Here is a 22,091-nt window from a genome sequence, read left to right as displayed (position 1 = left end):
TCCAAGCCGCTTAACACTCAATTAAACCCACTCTCCCCCCCCACACACACACAGTGCAGGGCAGCTCATAGAGAGCACAGCCTTTAAAAAACCAAGAGCCTTTAAAAAACCAAGAAGAAAAAGGTTTATTAACATGGTTGTTGTTTGTACATCCAGCCAGGAGCACAAAGACTATGAACACAACAGTCACCGTATGGACAATGGACGTACACGGTTCAATAACGCTGCCCCACAAGCAGTCAGATCCCATTGGGGTCCTATAGGGGGTAATGGGGAACAAAACCAGCTCTTTATAGCTTCCTTCAGCTTCCCTGCCCCCCTCTATTCTGTCACTGTACTTCATTACTTTGGAATGACAATTCACACCACTTGATTTCCAGACGTGCTTCTCCCCCTCCACAAGGCATCAGTTTGACTGAGGACACGATGAGTCGCTTAATGCTGGTGTCAAGCTGATGGCTTTGAGTAGCTGCTATTGCAGGGAGTTCACTAAAGCAGGAATGAGTTCAAAGGTGCCGTTGTACAACTGTTTTCTGGAACAATTTGCACTTTTCAGCTTTAAAGAAACTGATACAAGAGCAAACAACCTCATTCTGTGACCTTTCCCAAAGGTGAATAAAGCATTTCTTTCTTAATTTCACATTTGTTAAATCATTAAAGTTTGATAACATCCAAAGATTTCCGGCTTTAAGACTTTAAAAACACTCCTGTAGATCAGCATCCATTTGCAATGATTTAATTTCCAGGTCTTCTACTTCCCTCCTGCTCGTACCTACCAAATGTTTGACTTGTGTTGTTAACACAGCAGCCTGAATGCAGACCCCCCTCCTAAAAAAGGGCTCTGTGAGGCAAGGCCAATGCAAAGAGCTTCTTTCTATTCTCCCATACAAACACTGTTCTTCAATAAGTGCTCAGCAACATGATTTCATTTGAATTAAGGGGTATCACAGCTGCTCGGCTGCACTGCTGGAGTAAATGAGCTCCCAAACCCACCAAACCAAAAGGCTCATCACTGCACCTGACTAAATGGGAGCTCAGGTCTTTAACTACTTACCAACCCAATTAATGCTCCAATTATTAGTTAATGCCCCACTACCGTGGCTGCAATATGAGAAGTGAAATCCCAGGCACAAATTCACCTACACTTTGGCAAGTGACCTTGAAACAGTTCTGGACTGGCCAGTATTTCAATCAGGATTTCTCATCATGCACGGTCACGATTTCCACACCATATTAATAGATATGTTATTTACCAAGGGAATACATGCTACAAGGCTTTGCCAGCAAGGAACAAGACATCTGCTTTCCAAGACTGAGTGTTATGCTCTCTCATATCTAAGAGTTTTGCCTCTGTAAGGCCTGGCACCACAACCTGTATAACACGTGTAACAGCACTCACATGATTCAATTCCATCTCAATCCATAGAAGCAATTACACCAGAGGTTCCAGATTTGCACTCAATGCAGTGTAAGAAAACCCCGAGATCCTCTCTTAGTTCTTCTGGCCTTTCTTGAGGGTCATTAAGACAAGACTTCTCTGCTTTATAGTTTATAAATAATCTTATCCTGTTATGCGCTGACATTCTGGGATGAGGTTTCAAGCAGAATGAATGAACATTTAGACACATACAGTACAGCCCATCAACAGTATATGGCGTTGCAATCATACTCTCGCAATACCAAAAAGCATTAAATAACCAACACGACCTGTGAAGGAGAATTATGTAAGAAAAGAATACACTGCCTTAAAAGAAAAAAAGACACCTTTCCCTCTGTCCTGGTCCCCAGACATAACATCAGTTCTGTACATAGACCAGGTCTAGCAAAGCAGGCAGCTCTTGCAGATGGCTTTCTGTGTCCTGTAAATAGTGGTCCACTGGTGTTTTGCTTGTGTTTCCTGAGTCCAAGGCTGGTCACTTTAAGTAACTGTCCAAAGGAATTGGTGTGTTGTTAACAAGGTAAATGGAAAACCAGCATAAACCAACTCTTCATCCAGTCCTCAAGAGAAAGATACGTCCAACTTTCAGGTGGCAACAGAGACGACCAGCCTGCGTTTTCAGAAGGTGCGCTTCTATAGCCATTTCTCCTGGCAGATCTATTGTTAGAGATCACAGCAGAAGCTGCTATGCAGGCAAAGGTAAAGCCTTTTCTGTTTGTGGGCAGAAAGGTGTTTTGCCCTGCAAACTCTGGAGGGAAAAATAATAACAGTGGCTCCGTACTATTCTTACGTGCTGCTATGGTTTTATTCCAAACATAAGGCTGCACTTTTCCTTTCTCCGGAACTGCTTGGGAAAGTAGGATAGGTGAGACAGCATGTAAACAGTTTGAGGGTTGGAAAAATAATAATTTAATGGACTGCTTCTGCATGTCGTCACAGCTTCATTGTGGTATCCATTCCCACACATATAAGCAAAGAGTCACTGCTTCACTGCTGCTCCTATTCTCCACAAAGTCTGCTCTCAAGCTTATATTCCCTTTCACGTTGGCTGCTGAAACAAAGACAGAGAAAGCAGCTCTGCCATATTCCAGCAACTTACATGATGTCCTCTTGTTTAACAGCTCCTATTACAAATATACATACAACATCATCTGCCAAATTTGCCTTCAGATGGGCAAGCTATTCCCTTACAATTGAAATAGGTGGTTACCAGAGACGCTTCTCAGAAGGAAAAAATTAGGGTCAGCAGACATGCCAAAAAAAGTCCAGAGGTTTCATTTCTCCTCTTGTCCTTTTTGTTAAAAGCTGCATAAAATGGCATCCCAGGAGGATTTTGAGGGTAATTCTTCATGGTCACTGAGGACTTAAACCCTCTTAAAGCATTAACAAGAGCTTCAGGATTTTAGCTGAAGTGAGCAAATACTTTAAAACCTACGAGCTCCAGGATACCCATCTACTCGGGCTTTTGGAGGAGGTGAAAAATACGAGCGACACCCCAATGCTTCTTCATTCGTGTTCTGCTGAGAAAGTTCTTGGTTTAGTGATGTGCACTTCACTGCCCCCGTTGCCATTGGTGGTTGTAGTGATTATGTACTGGGTTGTTTGCTGCTGATTACTCGTTTGAGATTCCAGCGTATCAGTGTGTGTTGGTGGCTGGGAAACACCGACCTGCACCTCACTGGAGAGCGATGAGTTCTGTTTGACATCCAGATCAGGTTGACCTTCAGATATCACATAGTGGGTCTGCATGAAGAATATAAAAAGTCAATTGTTTTGTCTTCTACACTCTCTGTTCTAATCATCTCTGACCTTCCTGCTGCTGTGCTGAATGACATTTTGGCATAAATAAGGAATCTTGAAGCTGATGATGCCCTGCTTTTAAACAAAGCTTTGAGACCAGTGTAACAAAACAGACTTTTGTTTTGAGGTACGTTGGACTACTTTGGTCCATTTACAAACAGTTAAATTATTTATACAGTTATCTCTGCACTAGAAATTAAGACTGTAATTTATAACTATTCTGAAAGTTTCTTCCATTTCCCAAGTGTTCAGCTGAAGTTCCACTTCTAGTGTCCAGTGTCAGTGCATTGCAACAGCTGCAACTCCTTATGTGGGACTGCTTATTAAATAAGTGAAAACAATATTGTCTCACCTGCAGGACTAGAGTGAGAAATGTTTCCAGAAACTGTTCTGAAATAGCTGAGTTGTAAATATTTTTAAGTGTATTCAAAACCACTCAATCATAACTTCTTCAAACGTGAACAAGAGAACACTTTAATATGGAAGGAGTCGTACACACAAGGGTCAGGCAGGCACAGGCCTTGTGAATGGCTAAGCACAGCAAACCATTCTTAACAAGGAAATAAGATGCTACTTCATACAACAAAACCACGTTGTTTCTCATCAGCAGATGAAATTATTTCTTGCCCAAAGTCTGCTTTAGCAGATTTGACATCAGGTTTTTTTTTTCCCTTAACCTACAGTAAGGATCTGTCTAATCTACAAATCTTGTCCCATATACATTTTTCCCCCCTTACCTGAGTGACTGCTTTCACTTGCCCTGTGTTGACAGTGGTAACAGGTGTACCTACAGCTGTCTCTGTGATGACATACTGGCCTTGAGGGATGGTCATCATCTGAATCTCGGATGCTAAAAGATTGAAACCAGACAATCAAGGTCTGCAAACTCAAAGACCCTAATAGATCTGCAGTAATAAAAGCTAATACAATCACTTTCATTTGTCTAAGATAATACTTAATGGCCAAGCTCTGAAAACATTCTATTTGTTGGCCAGTAAAACTAGAAAACACAGTAGTCTCACATGCTAGCCAAACTTCCAGCTGCTGCTGACACTTACAGTAACTCCGAAATGAATTCCATGTGCTGGGAAGATATGTGTGCTGGACTGAAGATCCTTGCTGCTGCTGGAGGGCTTGGTTTTGTGTAGATGCAGCTGTCTGCATCTGTGAGGGGCTGAGTTCCTGCTGTGATTGCTGTGAGGAGGGACTCAGAGGCTGACCCCCAACCTAGAAAAAAAGGCAAGCAGACTAAGGATTTGCATAGCCCTGCACCATTATCAACATAGCTTTTGATTTCAAGATAGAAGTCAGACAGAGGACTTAGACAAGAGGCTAAAAATTATTCCAGAGCACAAAGAACTGAACTTCCAAATACCTGAAGAATTCCAATTTTCATTTGTATCAGTTTATATCAATTTTAGTGGTTACTTCTATTTAATCAGGAATAGCTGCAAACTCATCCATTTCTGGCCATCTTTCTCTACCTTTTGAACGTTCTGAAAACATAACCAAGCCCTAAGAATATGATGACCTCAAAGATGTTTACATGGCAGTTCTTCCATGCGGTCCTTCAGCTTAAGTACAAAATGATTACTGTGATTCAGGATAGTAATGTGCCATCTGTGCAATGAAGAGTGACATACCTGTGATGACGACTGAGCTGTGGGTGATGGCTCTGTGACCTGGATGTGCTGCACCTGGATGGCATGCTGGGTATATGTCTGGGGGTCATGCAGCTGTCCAACATCCACTGTGGAGTGCTGAGACTGGTGAGGTGAGGTAGCCTAGAAAGAAAACCAAAGCAGGGATATATACTTCAAGTTCTCTGCAGAAAAGCCAGAAGAGTTCCTGGCTTCTATTTTTTAACTATTCCCTAACATATCTCCCAGTAATACAGCCCCAAGGAAGCACAGGCTTCCTATGAGAGGGTCAAAAAGCATACAAACTCTCCAGGCAGCTTACTCACCTGGGCCACTTGAACAACCTGCAGTTGAATGTGCTGAGGCTGCTGCAAGCCAGTTGTGGACTGAGACACAGGGATGTACTGAATTCGCTGGTAGTCCCCCTGGGGAGTTCGATAGTCTGTTGTGAGGGTCTGGGATAGCTCCGTCATTGCTTGTGTCAGTAAGTCTGTTGTCTGTGCAGATAGAGAGACACACACACAATATCATCCATATTGCCTACATGACTGAATACCTTTATAGGGCTGTAATTCTTTCACTGCACTGAATCTAACACCTATGACATTGAGCCTCACCATTTCTTTACAAGAGCTAAATGCATACACAGCTAGGCTGTTAGCAAAGACCATCCACCAAGTGCTGGTCAGAATCGTTCAGAACAAACTTCACATATAATAATTTAAGAAAATATTACAATCTGGACAAACAAAAAAATACAGCACAGATTCAAGAACAGAAATGACCTCTAATAGTGCCCTGACACTTGCTTTAAAGCGATGTCTGCCAGAAGTACTAAGAAACACTAAGACAACTACCAGAGGGTTCCTATCCTGTTTGTTTCCCTCCAGTGATCTGATTTAATGTCTCGAATCCTTACCACAACAGTCTCTCCGGTAGTGCTGTCAGTGGTGAGGACTGCAGGAGTGGAACTGATGACAGCTGTCGCCAGTGGGGCATGTATAGTGTTAGGGAGCTGAGCAAACTCTGGGTGCTTCTTGCGGATGTGTTGTACCATCTTCGTCTACAGAGTGATGCAAAAGAGCATTAGAAAAAACAGCCAGCAACCGAGGCTTAAGGTCAGATGAAATCTAACATATGTGGACAGCAGCTTATAGGTTTCTCTCGGTATGACAGCATTAGCACTAGTACTATTCATTTCTTTATCCCTCTTCCCTTGCAAAAGAAGAAGGGAGCAGTTTCCATGCTTCTCTCTTTGTAACCACACACTGACAACAAATTCATTTCTTCTTTCAAGCTCATCCCCTCACTTTGCCATAAAACTAGCAGGCTGCACATGTCTTGTCAGCATGCAGCATGAAACCAGCACTCTGGCTCAGAATGAAAGAGCTCAACATGCAAAAGCTACAGTGAAACAGCATCACTACAAAAACAGGCTGTCCTTTGAGGCTATGAAACACCCCCATCATACCTTACTGCTGTACTGCTTGGAACAATGAGGACAGCAGACTGGAGGGGTGGCTATAGTGCCTGTCAGCTGGGTGTGGGTGCTCAGCATGGGATCTGGCTCTCCTGGGCCTGCAGGGCGCAGTTTCCGGATGCTTGGAGGTAGCTCAGCACCAGGGTGGTTCTTCAGGATATGTGCTTTGCGTTTGCTGGCACTCTTGTACACCTGAAGGGTAATGATTGGAGTTGCATCATTTTAATTTCAAATGGAAACATAGAAAACTGATAGCACTTATCTTCACCTGGAAGGTCTTTGTGTTGTTTTAGACAAAGGATTAGGCTATAATTCCAAACAAGTACAACATAATGCATAGACAGATATACACATTCTAGTGCTTTTGGTCAGTGTTTGCTTGCAAGGCCCTCAGAATCACTGCAAGCCCTGCCAGATGTTCTTGTGCAGAGACTAATTGCTTGTATACAAGTTCAGGACTGAGCTACATTCTGAGGGCTCATCTCCTTACCTACCTTATCACAGTACTGACAGAAATAATCTCTGTTGGGTTTGATGATGGGCAACGTGAGCTCTGGCACCTCTTCTATTTTCATGTCTGGATGTCTCTTTGACAAATGATTCACCTTAGGAGAAGGAAACAGAAGACCAACAGAGCGCATTACAACTGGAAGCTCAGCAATTGCTTTTTGTCCTAGACATGGTAAGTGCCAAACCAAAACTGCAGTAGTATTAGCCAGCAAAACACCAGAAGCACTTACTATTGCAAAGTCTACTGTGCATTTAGTCAGTTGCAAGGTAAACACATTGTCTTGATGTACTCATTCATGGGTTCCCCCAACAAAACACAATGGAAAGAAGTAAAGTAACTTGTCAGAAGTCTCGGGTAGCTGAGAACAAGTTGAGATCAAGGATCTCTGCTAGCAGAGATCACAACCCTCAAAACATGAAAGAAGAAACCTTATTTGCAAGCATCCTTCCACAGGGGGCAGTTACAATGCTTGGCCAGCAGAGGCCCCTCCTGAGGAACAGGAGAAAAACAGGAGAGCATCATAAAAGCTGAACAATCACTAAGGCTCAATCAACATTGCACAGTTCATTCTACCCTTATTCCTTAGCTATTAAGATGTGAGAAGTGGAGCTACATCATGTGGATGCTCACCAACATCCCCCTCCGGCGGAAGCCCATCATGCACAGCCGGCACTTGAACATGAAGCTTTCATAGTCAGTGGAAGCGATCCGAGGCTTGAAAGTCTTTGAGCGGCTGATCCGGTCGGCTTTCTTGGCCTCCCTCTCTGGGTTGTGCATCCTCTGCATGTGCTCTCGCAATTTGTCTTTCCTCTACAGGAACAGCAATCGGGGAATAACAACAATAACAACATCAGTAGTGCTTATTGCTGTACTATTTGCTACAGATTGGAAACACAATGTAAGTTGTTCAAACACCTCTTTGGCTTTTCCTCTTCACTATTGCTGTGAAATAGAGGTGCCTGTTCAGCACTGGACAGCACAGAAAGAATTCTTTGGGCTTAGGCTGGTGGTTCAAAACACATCCATTCCTTCCTCCTCAGAATAAGACTTTATCTGCTTGAAGGGAGGTAAAGAAGGCTGATCCCTGCTTGTATCAGGAATGATCCAGTGAGGAATCATCTTACCTTGAACTGTTTGCCACACGTGGAGCACAGGAAGTCTTTGCGGTCCGAGTGTCGTAACATATGGAGCCGCAGCTTGTCAGGGCGGCAGAAAGCTTTGTCACACTCTGTGCACTGATAAATCTTTTCTGAATGGAAACTGCGTACGTGTTTCTTGACCTAGAATTGCAGATCACAAAACAGCGGATTTCATTCAACCAAAGATTTGTGTGGTAAAACAGTCTCAGAAATTCTTGGTAAAAAAAAATAAAGGAAAGAAGGGTTCTCATCTGCTCTGGTTTAAATTCAGTTCATCTGATCAGTTGATATCTTGGTGGAGCTTTCTACAACAGCAATTGCTTTTGCCTACTTTGAGACTACCCTTCACATCTTAAAGCACTCAGTGTTCTGAGGTTGTCTTTCATAGAAGAACATTAATGAGGGCTCACATTTGTAATCCAAGCACCAGTGCATGCAGGAGATCCCAAAGGTGGGGCTTCGAATCGGTACAACATCTCACCTGGATAAAGTCTGGAAAGCGCTTTTTGCAGGTAGGACAGGTGAAATAGCCATCAATGATATGGATGGCCACGTGATCTTTGAGTAAATCCAAGCGGTCAAAGGACTCAGGACAGAAAATGCAGGAGTATGTTTTCTGGTCCATGTGGAACTTCATGTGGCTCTCAAGAGAACCGCTGTTGATAAAACCCTTGTTGCAAATGTCACAAGTCAAAGGGCAGTTCCCTTCCCGGCCATGAAACCGCAGATGCTGATCCAGTTTGTCCTTTTCCCGGAACGCCTTCCCACACTGAAGGCATTTAAATGGGCGGAAGGATTTCCTTATGAACAAGTGCTGAAGAGCTGCGTTCTGAAAGAAACACGGAGCCCATTAGCTTTCACTAGATACCGACTTCACAGACCAACATTTCCAAGATCAAAAACAGCAGATTGGTGAACTTGAACTTCAAAAGACACTTTGGTTACAGACAGCCTGCATTTTACACAAGTGGATGCTGCAGTGGACAGAGGGGAAATACCTGCAGTTACACACTGAGTTAAGAAAGCAGAACGGAGAAGTTCCCCCTCCTGTCCATGTTTCCACCTCCAGCATGACATTCTTGTGTAAAAGAGAGCTAAATCCCTCTCCAAAGAAGAGACCTGGATACAAGAAGAGAGCTGCAGTTCCTACTTATGTTTCAGGATTGGGCCACGAGGTCAGCCCCATACTGCCTACCCTCCATCTGTCATGCAGGAGCAGGGCTGATGTAATCCCACCACCCATTACAAATAATCCGCTTCTGTGAAGATCAGAGGTGTGCAGCAGTGGTTTATAGCATTGCCTGGAAAACTCCTGGTGGAATCATATTTAAGGGATGCTGGTCTAACCCTTTTTATTATTATTAAAAAGAATAGAGTTTCAAAATAGTTCAGCAGAGGCAGAATGGCAGTTTTACAAGCATCAGGTAAGAACTGGAGAGCAACCTGTTCATCTTTCCCATTTAGCATATATCGTGTCTGACTAAAAAATGTCAGTCATTAATCAGGTAACTCTTCATTCTGGACATCAGTTGCTTAAAGGACAACTGTAACTGCTGATGATGTGGGGATCAATCAGGAGACACTAAGCAGAAGCTGGACAAAACAACATGGAATGCAATGTTGTTATGTACCATCTGATCAGATGCAGAAAAAAACTCAATGAAACAAAAAATAAACCTACCTGCAGCTCCAGCTGAGCAGGCAGCATTGAGGGAGAGAAAAATACTTATGTTATGCAATAGACTTGAAAACAGAAGCCTTGACTTCTGTATTCACACTTTCTGTGGACCACAGTGAGGGCCAGCTCCTCAAACTGCTTTTTTTCCCCCTTTACTTGAGCAAAACTACACTGAGTTTTTTGCCTTAGGAAACACTGAATGGAACTTCAGTGTTTAACTCATAAATAACAACTGCCCAAGAGGACTTAAAGGGCAAAAATGAAAGGCACAGATAACCCTGAAAGCATTTTGTGACTTCTCATATTTTCTGAGATTCAGAGTTAATAATGATGTATCCGTGGAGCCACAGAGAGAATGAAATACTTCTGGCAAAAGGGAATAATTAGGGCAGAATGACAACCAGGCAAGGATTGATATGGTGGAAAGCTGAGGAATAGCGAAGCTTGGAACCTCATGTTACTGTTTGTACTCATCATGGTAGAGCTTATCACCTTCCTTCAGCACAAAGGAAGTGACTGTACTTCCAAATCATATCCCCGTCATGCTACTTGCTTCCTCTGAGTAAACAGTTACCCCACACGAAGGACATGTTAGGATCAGGTCTGCACATGAAAAAAGGCCATTTGGAAATGCATGTGTTTCTGAGATCAGCCCAACTCTCATTGCTCAGCCTGACAGAAGATGGAAAAGTGCAGCACAACCATCACTGTGCCATTCTGCCAATGCCCCTCTTGAAACATCACCTCTGCTTTGCTAAACACAAGCTGCTTAACTTATAGATTTGGGGATACAAACACATCACTGAGGATTAAACCACCACTGCACGCCTCTTTTTGTGATCCCCTTGTGATAAATGCTCAGAGGACAAACACCAAGCAACAAGAGATCGGTCACTTCAGGATTTCTTCCCCTTTCCTCCCACATTTACTGTTTAATAAAATCCTACATTAACATCACAACCAAACTCCCTCCTCTTCAAGATATGCTGCTGTATTTATGGGGTAACACCACCATCATCTGCATACGTATCGCTGTAAACTGAGACACAAATCTGGCTCAACATCTTCCCATACAGAACAGTTACTCAACTCTTTTCTATCTTCTCATCCCCTAAAAACTCTATCTTACCCAAATTGCAGCTGTTCCTTTCTGTAATCAAAATTTTACACATGGAAGAGAGAGATTTTTGGCTAAATAAACCAATCTCAGTTACACGGCTTGCAGGATTGTTTGCTTGAATCATTTCCTTCCCACACACAATAGAGGAAAAAAATACCAGCTCACTCAGCTGACACAGAGCTCAGGTTCAAAGTGTTTGTTGTTGGTACACAAAGCTCTTAGCACAGGTTTTAACCTCACAAAGACAGACAGCTTTTCTACCCCAAGGAAGGACTTCATCACTATCTTCAACTAAGCAGATTCGAACTGAAGTTGTGCTTTCTCTTCAGCAACTATTTGCAAGGCAAAAGTTCCAAGAGGCACAGATGGTGCTGAGAATAAGCCAGTCTGTGCCACAGCACCGTGATCCAGCCGGCTGTTGGAAGCACTCCTGCTTGCCAGCCTGGATGGACTGTGCTTCTGTGGAAGAATTACTGTGCTGGAATTGAATCGGCTCCAATTGGTGACCAGCTCTCAATAGCATCTCATGAGATACTCGTTCTTTACATGAGATTTGTCTTCCTCTCAGAAGGAAAATTTGCTAGGAATGAGACGCTTTATTCAGGACTCGGAAATGGATACTGCAGTGGGAAAAAGGGACCAGCTGCTCCTTTCAGGCAGGTCCAGCATTCTCTGGGTTACAGCAAATGGAGAGGATGAGAGAAAACATGAGCCACTATTGTCTTTGCTTACCCTGATACGCTTTGCTCGCCTCATGTCATCTGCTGTCATGGTGCTCTGCGTAGGCACCGCGCTCTCATCATGCTGGGGCTGGATTTGTAGCGGGTGGTTTTCTGACTGCTGTTCCAGTGTTGACTGTGTCTCTGATGGCACTGGAGTTTGTTCCTGCTGCTCCAGCCCATTCAGTGTCGCTTGTCTGGCCTCATCAAACTGCCCCTTGCTGGAAAAATGCAGCAAGTCCTGAAATCGCAAACCATACAGCCAGAGATTATTCCCCCCACCCACTGAAAAATGCTTTGATATTACTCAGCAGACAACTGGATTTTACATATTTCATTGTAAGCTATAAACAAAAGGTGCCTACACTGCTCTACTCCAACATAAACCTTTTTCCATAACATTATCACACCTGACTGGACACAGAGGATCAAAATAACCCAGTTGTTAACAGCCAAGCAAACTTCTACACTACTGACCTCATCCCTACTTAAACCAAAGATGATGTAGGCTGACCTGTAAGAAATTTCAAGACCAAACCGAGTAGCACAGATTGGACCTCCAGGAAAAGCAGAGAATTTCTGTCTCATTGAAACTGTTGTCTCTTTGAAACACATCAGACATTGATATGCAGCGTCTCCCCTTTCTAGTAAACTAGCTGGAATGATGAACTGGAGGGTGATAAATGAGATCATTACACTGTGCACGGTGTGTTTTACTATCCAGTTTCCAAACTCTGCATACTCTCATCTACCCAGCTGCATATATTACTTATATTTATCACACAAAGCTATTCACTTCCATTTTAGCATTACCATAAAAGATAAAGGAGGGTGCTGGGAACTGAAAGTACCTGTTACAATCTACATTTGTTTTCCTCAAAACGTCCAGCATCTCCTTTTGGATGGAAACCTCCAGTATGAGGAGAAAAAGCCCACAGATCCTTATGGGCAATCACTTAGAATGCAACTAAGGAACTTAAAAGCTCAGACAATGAAGCAAAGCATCAGAGTGCAACAGCTCAGGGCTGGTACTGTTCAAACACAAATGGAGGTGTGGGAGAAAAAACAACAGTGAGACGCCAGGAGTGCAGCTGTTATAAACCATTAGTGCTCATCAGACAGGGAGATTTAGTAGAACAATATATTATCCAAAGGTCCAGTCCTGGCCTAGGTGGCAGATTTGTACACATGCTGACACTGAACTGTGGTCATGACATCCCGAGCCTCAAATTCTCAGGCAGATGAACTTGTGTGTAGTCACTAGGAAGGTGGACAGATATCCAAAGACCTGGGACATTTCCCTGCTCGACTTTACAGATACACGTGAGCTCAATTCTGGGCCATACTCCCAAGCTGGGAGGATGTGAGCCACTGCCAGGCCAGAGCTACTCAAATTAGCACAGAATTGTGCTCAGTGAGTCTTGACTCTCTGGAGAGAAAAGCTGGAACATGGAGCTGGCTCAATTTGCAAAGAGGGTGACATCATCTCCAACTGTACACATATAATGCAAAATTTAGGGCAATTCTGCATGCTCAGAAGGTAGTGGGCATTCAGAGGCCATGTATACATTCCTCCCTTTGAGTCAGCAATGCATTGTAACCTAATGTGACACCAGAAGAAAATTACCACTTCAGACATCAGCTTTCAGCGAAGCAATGAAACTGAGCCACTGATTCCCTGTGACACCCTCATAAAAGGGTCTTGTGTTAACCCTATGCCCAGTCAGCATTAAACAGAATTAACATTTAATTGATATCAATGTATCATTCTACAGGAACCTAACATATAACTAACAGCCACAAGCAAAATAACCTTTTGCAGCAAGCAGGCTGACAGAAGGACCCTTTGTTAATATTAAAACATCATAAAGAATCATAGCTCTACCTGATTTAATTCCACCAGAAACAGTTGTAAGAGCAGGTTCTGACCTCGCATTCCAGAAAGGACAAAAGTGAACCTAAATTCCCATTACAGTTTTACAGCCTAAATTACTTTTGTGATGCTGCTAAACAGCTGCAATAGCTGCTACGAGCTTTGGGATTAAAGTTGTTGTATAAACACAAGCCAGTCTACAGACTTTACAGAACAGAAGTAGTGCTCTCCCCCAGCAAAGATTCACACCTAGAAACACCACAATTTACTTAAGTATAAAGCAGAAACAAGCCTTCAGTTTGCACTGACGCACTGAATTCTTCTAGTTGAACATTTACAGCCCACATGACATCTTATTTTCCTCCCCCCCCATCCCCCATATATACCTGTGTCCCTTCTTCACTCTTTTCTCCATTTTCAATGGTTACTTCCATACGCATGAATTTGGGAGGGCGTCCCGGGCGCCTGCCTGGTCCAAACCTCCTTTTTCCTCGCCCACGACCTCTGCCTCTGGCTCTGCAAAGCACGATGCTTCAAATTAGAGATAAAATAGATGGATTTGGCATCCCCACTCACTTTATGCGTTCTTACTTAGTACCAACAGCCATGGCAATGCTCCTTCTGGCATCCCAGGGTACAGAGTGCTGGGAAGTTACTGTACCAGCAATCCAATTTAAAGCCTGAAGCCATAACATCCCTCCCCAAAAAGACACTGTAAACTGAAGGGAACAGCTCTGTGTCACAAAGTAAAAAACGCAGCCACTTGATAAATCTCAGGAAAAGCAAGGCAGCAGTGCCTACTGTTCCCTGAAGGATGTTTCTAGATGGAGTTTATAATAGGTCAGGGTAACTCTTTCCACCTCGCTGGAGAGGCAAAGCACTAGATGCCTCATTCTTTGAGCTCTGTATCTGGATACATCAGAGAAAGATCAGTATTTCTCTTCTGTCATATGAAAATATTGCAGTTTAAGTCACTAGTTAAAAAAAAAAAAAATAATAATGGGGAGCAACAGCATTACACAGGGACAAAACTAAAGCTCTCAGTACCTGCTGAAGAAGTCCAGCTTCTCATCATGGGAGTTGAGGTGCTGCTGGAGCTGCTCTGAGCTCATGAAACGACGGTTGCACTCATAACACGGCCAGTTCTTCTCTTGCTCTCTGAGAACTATGTCCCATTGGAAAGGTCAGTAACAGCATTTCAGACACTACAAATTAAATGCCTCATTTTCCCACCCCCCCCCACCATTTCTATCCTGGGCTGTATTTCTCTGCTCAAGTAGAGACAGACTGCAGAACAGCCACTTAACACTGCTTTTATCTATCCCCCCCTGCCCAATACATGACTACAGCTCCTTGCAGAAGGACAAGACGGTCACCTACAGCATCGTGTGGTAGGTGCAGCCAACAGATATTTCCTCAATCTAAAGCAGGAGCATAAGGTTCATTACTCAAGTACAGAAACATTTCTTCCCAGCAGCTTATAGGCTCTGTACTCAAAACCAAGTTTATCACCCCAGCCACCATCACTCTGCACAAACAAAGAAGAGCCCAAGTTACCTTTCCGTTCCTCCTCAGATATGTCATGGATCTTCTGGTTCACAAACTCTGCGTAAGAGGCAGCGTACCACACCTTGAGGGGGAAATACAAGGTAATGTAACACTTCCTTACATGGAAAGGAACCAAAGGGAATTCTCTTGAAAAATGCTTTTTTATGCAATATGCTTACTTTATTTGCCTCAGCCCTAATTCCTCTTTTTCCTTTCATCCTTGCTAATAAAGTCTGTTGAGCTCAATATCCCTCCACTGATGAATAAAAGAGCTTAGCTTAGAAAGCACATCCATGTAATGTTAAGGTAAAGCCTCCTTGTATGAACGTTAATCTCACACCTGGCTACCAGTAATCTAAAGGAAAGAAAATTCATCTCTGCAGATCTAACTATGAAGCATGGGTGCCACCACAGCCCTATTATTTGAGAGGGCAATTGTACCAAAGGGAACAGAAGAGTTCTTAAGGGATTTTCCCACATCTTCACATAAACAACAGGCAGCGCAGCACACAGAAACACACATCAAAGTGCTTTCCAGAAGCAGAAAGACACGAGCATCCAGAACTAAAAAGAATAAGACTACTGTAATAAAAACTGGATTGCATCAGCAAAATATATGCAGCATAAAGCATGACAGTGACAAGCAAATCATTTACATGCTCTTTTTAAGCTTCCTTGTTTTATGCCTCAGCCAAACTCATTTCAAACCCGTCAGTGACTGACTATCGAGTTCAGTGACATTTGATTCAGGCCACCATGTGCTTTATCATAGGAAAAAGCCCTAAAAAATGCTCCAATTATTTACAGCAATTATTTCTGACTCTTGGAGATGTGCTTATTAGGTAGCAATTGAAATGGATTTCATCAGTAGAAACTGTAAGCTCCCAAACATGAGCAATGCCATACCTTGAGCTCCTGCTTGGGCTCCACGTTTTTAATGGTTGTGTAATAAATATGGTGGCCATATTGATACGCAACCAGGTTCTGCTCCAAATGGTTTTGAGCTGGACGCACAAACATCATCCAGTTACAAAGAGCCTCACTAGAAAGTTCAAACCACAGATCCTCCTGCAAATCTCTGTCTTTTCTGTCACCCTTATCAAGAGACACCTGTAAGAAAAATCACTTACATATGACTTTCTTGCAGCAGATTGGAAAGAATTCTTATTTCTAAAGAAAGACTACTGCAACTACAGAACTCTTACATGAGAAAAGCAATGAGAACGTAGCTGATCTTCTCTATGCTAATGGGGAAGCAAGAACAAGCAGTACACAGGAAAATACTTTGATACAGGTAGTGATTTAATTAAGGAGACCCTTCATTCAGGCACAGTGTGTGATGTACAGCTGTGACTGAGGCACAAGAAGCTGAACTTTCAGTATGGTACACAGCAGATGCTGTCAGATGTTTCTAACACACCCCCTGCTTCTATTTCAGGACTCACCGTGCCACAAGCTATTAAAAAAACCCATTTCTTCAAATGAATTTCTTTTGTACTGAACCTGCCTGTAGTCCTAGACACTGACTACTCCTCTTAAGACTGTGGGCCATATCTCAAGCAAATACTAGAGTAACTCCTACGGCCAAGCCAGTAAACATGGAATAGAAATTAGTGAAATCCAGTTTAACTCGTGCTTGGCAAGGAGAACGGGAGAGAAAAACCTCTCCTCTGCCCCACAACCTGGGGGAGGGAAGAGGGAAAGGAAGAAGGAATCTAATGTAAGTTACAGCGTGACGCAAAATAATGGCTGCAAAACATCCTCAGACTATTTTTAAGTCTACGTGTTGCTTCTGCCTACGTGACAGTGATTCACAGCACTGCATACTCCTAGTCCTATACACCGTAACACCATAATGCCAGAATATTTATCATGATTATTGCTTCCTTCAATAAAAGGATAGATTTGAAGCCAAGGCAAGCTGGATATTTCTGAGTTATATTCAAAAAGGAAGCAACACAAGAACAACACATCCAGTAATTGATCAAGTCACAGCTGATCGAGTCACATTGAGTCAAATTCACAAAAATCAAAAGTCTAAACAAATTCCTCCCCCTCTCCTCACACACACGCACACCCTTACCTTCAAATGGATATAGCAGTCTTTGAGCTCAGTTTGTCTAACCAGGGGTCCTTCTACAGGTCCAAACTGTGTGCGTTTGGGGATACGCCTTTTGGAGAAGACACCTCCCAAAAACCTGTCTATGTAGAGCACCAAGGGGAGGCTGGCTCTTGCCTTGGTCAACACAGGCCTGTTTGGGATTGGATGCAAAGGTCCATGTTTTGGACACACGGAGGGATGTGCATTATTACACTCTTCACACCCTATAACACAAAAGAGGACATGACTGTCAGACAGACACTCACACATCAGCTTGGAAGAGACAGTTTTATCAACCTGAGCATCTTCATCTCAGATATGGGATCACTCATTCCAATAGTCTGTCTATCTTTTAAAAGATTAGGGAGGGCAGCCTCCCACAAAATAAAGAACAATCTCCCATTGCCTTCTAAGTGACAATGCCCAACATGAGCATACATTTCTGGATATAAAGGGCTCTAATTATTACTGCTAAAAACACAAGATCTCTGACCCCATCTAGTAGAGGCCTGGTGAAAGCAAAAGAAAGAGCAGCTGATAAACTACATACTACTCCATGTGCTTACACAGATCATTGGGATCAAATGGTCGGGGTGGATCTGGATCCCATTCATCCATGTCAGTGTCTTCCCCTTCTTCATCATCATCTTCATCCTCATCGTCTTCCTCTTTTGTTTCCATCCTTTCCATCTGATTCTCCAGCGGTGCTAAAGGGTCAGAACCATCCACTGCCTCCATAGGAGGTAACACCTGGTTATGCACCGGTAACGATGCCTGAAGACAGAATTCACAAAAAACAATCAAAACTGGATCAGAAGGAAAAACACTCTTACAAAGACAAGCAACGAAGGCTCCTGCTAGCCTACCCTTTCTGCTTCCTCTAGTAAAGGAAAGGAGGAGGAAGGAAAGTGGTGCTACACAATACATGAATGCTGAGTGATGCTTGAAATCCCTGCTGCTGACAGTCACTCAGGACAGCTCTGGCAAGGCCTGACTTCAAGGAAGAAAAAAACTGAAGTCAGAAGCTCTGGATGCTCATGAAAAGTTTCAGCAATGAAATGAAGTCCCATGTTTCTGGATGTTACATAGAACCTAAAGCTGCATTTCTGCCTGGCTTGTACACACTGTTGAATCCTGTACTTTGTAGCATTCGTTTTATTTTCCTCCTATCATGCAATCAGATGAAAACAATCCCCAGAACACACATGTAAATTAAGTCAGTGAGGGAGGAGACAACAACACCAGGACTATTTTACTCTATTACCATTTTAATGAAGCTTTTCCCTTGGCTTTCCCTACATTTTAACTGCCATGCAGTGCACTGAATATCCATCTGCCACACAGGTTTCTCAGGTAGGGAACAAGCAACACCACACACAGTAAAGCTGTCAAGAGACTGGCAAGGACACCCAGAGGATGTCAGTCCTATGCGACAGTCAGAGTTGCACCTTCTGTTAACTTCATTTCTTAAAGCTAAGACTATTTTAAGGTGCGACTCAAGACAAAACAATCCACAGAAGAGGTTCATTAGATAATATGATCTCTATGTGTTAAAAGAGTAACACAACACATACTCCATGGTGAGATGAAGACAGTACAAATCTGCACTAGGGTTTTGCCACATCTCCTCCCATATCACTCAGACACAGTTCATCACCTGAGACAATGGAGCAATGAAATCAGCGTATTTTCACATTCAAAAGAAAAGGGTGCCTGGCAACTTACTCTATCTGCTTGTTGACCCTGCTCCAGAGCCATTTGCTGGGGGGATTCTGCAACGCTGCCGAGCACGGACAGGTTGGTGGGATTCATGCTCTGAGCAGCAGCAGGCAAGAGCACAGTTACCTAAAATTATAGGCACTCATTTTAGCACTGCATCATTTCCACTTTTCACTTCTACACAGGCAGAGCCCTGCATGCAAAGCTCCCCAGAGTCCTACACTAGGTCAAAATCTGCAGCATTTCAATGACGTTTTTAGTATAGATGACAGACTTGCTTAACACCTAAAAACCCAAAGACAACAGGAAAAGCTACAAAACCCAAACTGAAGAGTTTTCAGCCCATCTCCCACTCCTGACTTGAAGCAGAATTGCTACCCAGCCTGGGATTCAAAGTGGCTAAAGCCAAGCGTGATGAGCTCTTTATTTAGCTCTTGGCAAACCACTGGACTACGGACTTTGGCCCTTCTGTTTCCAAATTCACTTTCTTCCTTTTCCTCTGAAAAATAAAATGAAGAATCATCTCCTGATTTCATCTGTATTCTCCTTCTTAAGTAAACAAGACACGTTATAACACAAAGAGGTGTACTGACCTTGTTGGAGGCTCAAGCACTCAAAAGTGAGAGAACTCCAACAACAATTTTATTACATTATTTGGCCACACCATCCATTTTCTGTTCAATTTTATACCATATCTTCGTGTAGTAACAGGCAAATTAACACATTATCACATAGTGCCCCCATTCATTCTGTGATAAAGCAGAACTGAACTCTTAAGAATCACCTCTCCTGTCTTTGCTGCTCTGCTTATCTATGCAGCCACTCGTGCCAGCACACTGCATGACTCTTCATCCTTCTCCACAGCTGACATTATGTGGCTACAAGTTCGTGTCTCTGACTGTTAAACAGCTTTGATGCTAAAATTAAAGCCTCTGCCCCACTGCTGAGTGCACAATAAATATCAGATAGAACTGAGAAGAGTGAAGTAAAGGAACATGCAGGAAAATTCATAATATAAGCAGATAGCTTTAAAACTTCAAATCTAGCTTAAAGATGCACTGAAAGCAATTTAGGAGACTACTTATAAACCTACAGGAAGAGAAAATATAGAATAAAAAGACTTCAGGGAAGTGCATGAAGGCAAATTGGAAACCTCTATGATCACAGCTGGACTGTGTGCTGCTGCCACGTTGGATGCCAAGGGGCAACAGAAAAGCATCCTTGTTCAGCAGCACAGCCCCAGCTCTACCAGCCTCATGTCTATTTGTACCACATAGTAGCACCTCTCACTGCTAATCATACCTCAAGCACATCTCTAACTTCCATTTCCATCTAAATCCCAGACAATGCAAAGAATATGGGTAGTATTTTAAAAGGAAATTGAAAAGATACGTATATAGTTTAAGTGAAACTTTTCAAAGACAAAGGTGCCTTTGTTGTTCAGGGATGCCCTACATGAAATGCTGATGTAAAGGCACCTGCAAAGGTAATAACTGCCTTAATGAGATTGTTCTGCTGGGGCTGCTGTCAGTCAGAAAGGAGGGCACTCTGAACACACGCAGACAGGAACTTCTGATGCCCTTGGGTACATAACATACAGCTCACAGCCCACTGTCAGAGTCACCTGCACTGCAGGTAAGTATTTCATCCTTCCAATTTCATCATATATTTACTGGGAAAGCTTGCTGAAGAAGCTTTAAGATCATCAAACAGCATTTTTTTGGTTAGTGTGCCCTAAGACTTCCAACACATTCTAATGATAGCATTAGCAATATGGTGACGATTCAGATCTAACACGCACATTCACACATGCCATTACAGGGGCATTTCTATTCCCAGATCACTTCCTATAGACAAGCATGTCAGACCTGGGAAATCCCACAAAGATAAGTGAGTAACAACTGATTTCCTTCAGGTTCCATCCTTTGTTTTCATGGTAAGCTTCTGCTAGACTGAGAACCTGAATCAAAACCAACCTTCTCCCCTTGGAAGCTTTCAGGGACTTCTAGGTATTTTGATCAGAGTCCATATGGGGACAACTTCTAACTCAGTCATTCCAGAATGACATTAAAATAAAGTCAGATGTATCAGCCTGCTGACTGACTTCAAGCAATACCAGATACCTGAGGCAGTACATTTGTATTGTTGTTGAACACGTATTAAACTAAATTCATACTTATCTTTTTATTGACACTGATGCATAAAAGAGCCAAGATCACAGTCTCTCACTAACACCTGCTTTTTGCTCACCATCAATGGGAAGATGGTAAATGACCAAAGATTGCCATCTCACAAACTCGGAGTAAGCTCCTTATATTCTGTCTCTAATGTTCCTTATAATTCCAAGCCCAAAGAAAACTGGCTCTTTCTTACCTGCTGCGTGGTGGCATCCTGCTGGACATAAGCCACTTGGGACGGATCTGTAAACAGAGTCTAGACAAAGTGAAAAAGGTTTATCAAACTGGCCTTAGGGCTGATTGCTCCCACGCACACAAGTATCACTGCCACCAAAATGTGATCCCCATAAGAATAACTGCCTTGCTAGCTTTTAACATGCCTATTAACACAGCAGATTCAGTTATCTTCCTCCAAGTTCAAAAGAGAGCTCTTCAAAAGAAAGCATGTGGATATCAGTGCATCCTACACATGAATTTGGTAGGGGTGAGGATGTCTGTTTTCATTTAATACAAGATGTAGCAATGCCAATATTCATATGGTAGCCTGAAAGAACAGCCCTGCTGGGAGAGCTGCTACATCAGAAGAGCAAAACTCAGAGGAACACTAAGCACTGAGAGCAGCCTGCCTGCCTGCTTGGCCAGCATCTGAAATACCCGAGCATGTAGCAGTCTGGCTCCAGCAAAGTGAAGCACGATATGATAAGAATTCCCTTGGTGCTTTTTGCATGACGTCCTATTACTACAGTGAGGTTTTTTAATTTAGACAAAGTGGTCATATTCAGAGAGTTCCAGAATCACTCATTAACTTCCTGGGAGATGCCCCCTCCTGCTATCTTATCCTCTCAGAACACCCCACCACATAGGAACTGCTCTTTATATTGCTGAAAACAGCATAAGAGACAAGATTGTGCCGCAGAAAGCTCTGCCAGTGCTGCTGGCAATGTCATGTACAGGCACCTTGCAGCAATACTGGTCTATTCTGTCCAAAAGCACAAAGCACTTTGATGAAGCATGTCTATTTGTGTTTTGTTAAAGTCTATCCATGCAGAGGTACAGATGCATGCTGTATTAACTCCATATAAACATGCGCTGTCAGAGGGGAAAAAAAAGCTTTGATATTTCATATAATTATGAAGAGAAACAAGTGA

The 22,091-nt window shown here is 42.9% G+C and overlaps 1 protein-coding gene across 11 annotated transcripts in view; it reads right to left on the bottom strand.

The window, feature by feature from the left end:
- Positions 1-100: 100 nt before the first annotated feature.
- PRDM10 (PR/SET domain 10) overlaps positions 101-22,091 on the bottom strand; it is a 41,286-nt gene continuing 19,295 nt past the window's right edge. For 6 of the 11 annotated variants that reach the window (XM_032449122.1, XM_032449123.1, XM_015883957.2 and 3 more), the window contains 21 exons: positions 21,140-21,199; positions 18,773-18,892; positions 17,614-17,821; positions 17,030-17,271; positions 15,853-16,056; positions 14,956-15,028; positions 14,446-14,563; positions 13,785-13,914; positions 11,539-11,766; positions 9,690-9,701; positions 8,490-8,837; positions 7,994-8,149; positions 7,500-7,679; positions 6,853-6,963; positions 6,350-6,550; positions 5,798-5,941; positions 5,205-5,375; positions 4,882-5,022; positions 4,297-4,465; positions 3,976-4,088; positions 101-3,181 (listed from right to left, as the gene is read on the bottom strand). In XM_032449122.1, the coding sequence (XP_032305013.1) occupies positions 2,945-3,181; positions 3,976-4,088; positions 4,297-4,465; positions 4,882-5,022; positions 5,205-5,375; positions 5,798-5,941; positions 6,350-6,550; positions 6,853-6,963; positions 7,500-7,679; positions 7,994-8,149; positions 8,490-8,837; positions 9,690-9,701; positions 11,539-11,766; positions 13,785-13,914; positions 14,446-14,563; positions 14,956-15,028; positions 15,853-16,056; positions 17,030-17,271; positions 17,614-17,821; positions 18,773-18,892; positions 21,140-21,199 (3,366 nt within the window). In that variant the 3' untranslated portion in view covers positions 101-2,944. The remainder of the gene's footprint in view (positions 3,182-3,975; positions 4,089-4,296; positions 4,466-4,881; positions 5,023-5,204; positions 5,376-5,797; positions 5,942-6,349; positions 6,551-6,852; positions 6,964-7,499; positions 7,680-7,993; positions 8,150-8,489; positions 8,838-9,689; positions 9,702-11,538; positions 11,767-13,784; positions 13,915-14,445; positions 14,564-14,955; positions 15,029-15,852; positions 16,057-17,029; positions 17,272-17,613; positions 17,822-18,772; positions 18,893-21,139; positions 21,200-22,091) is intronic. The other 5 variants (XM_015883964.2, XM_015883962.2, XM_032449125.1 and 2 more) reach the window with 5 other exon arrangements.

This window comes from Coturnix japonica, chromosome 24 (assembly GCF_001577835.2).
Source record: "Coturnix japonica isolate 7356 chromosome 24, Coturnix japonica 2.1, whole genome shotgun sequence".
Lineage (NCBI taxonomy): Eukaryota > Metazoa > Chordata > Aves > Galliformes > Phasianidae > Coturnix > Coturnix japonica.
The sequence above is the reverse complement of the archived record's forward strand: the minus strand, read 5'-3'. Positions and strand labels throughout refer to the sequence as shown.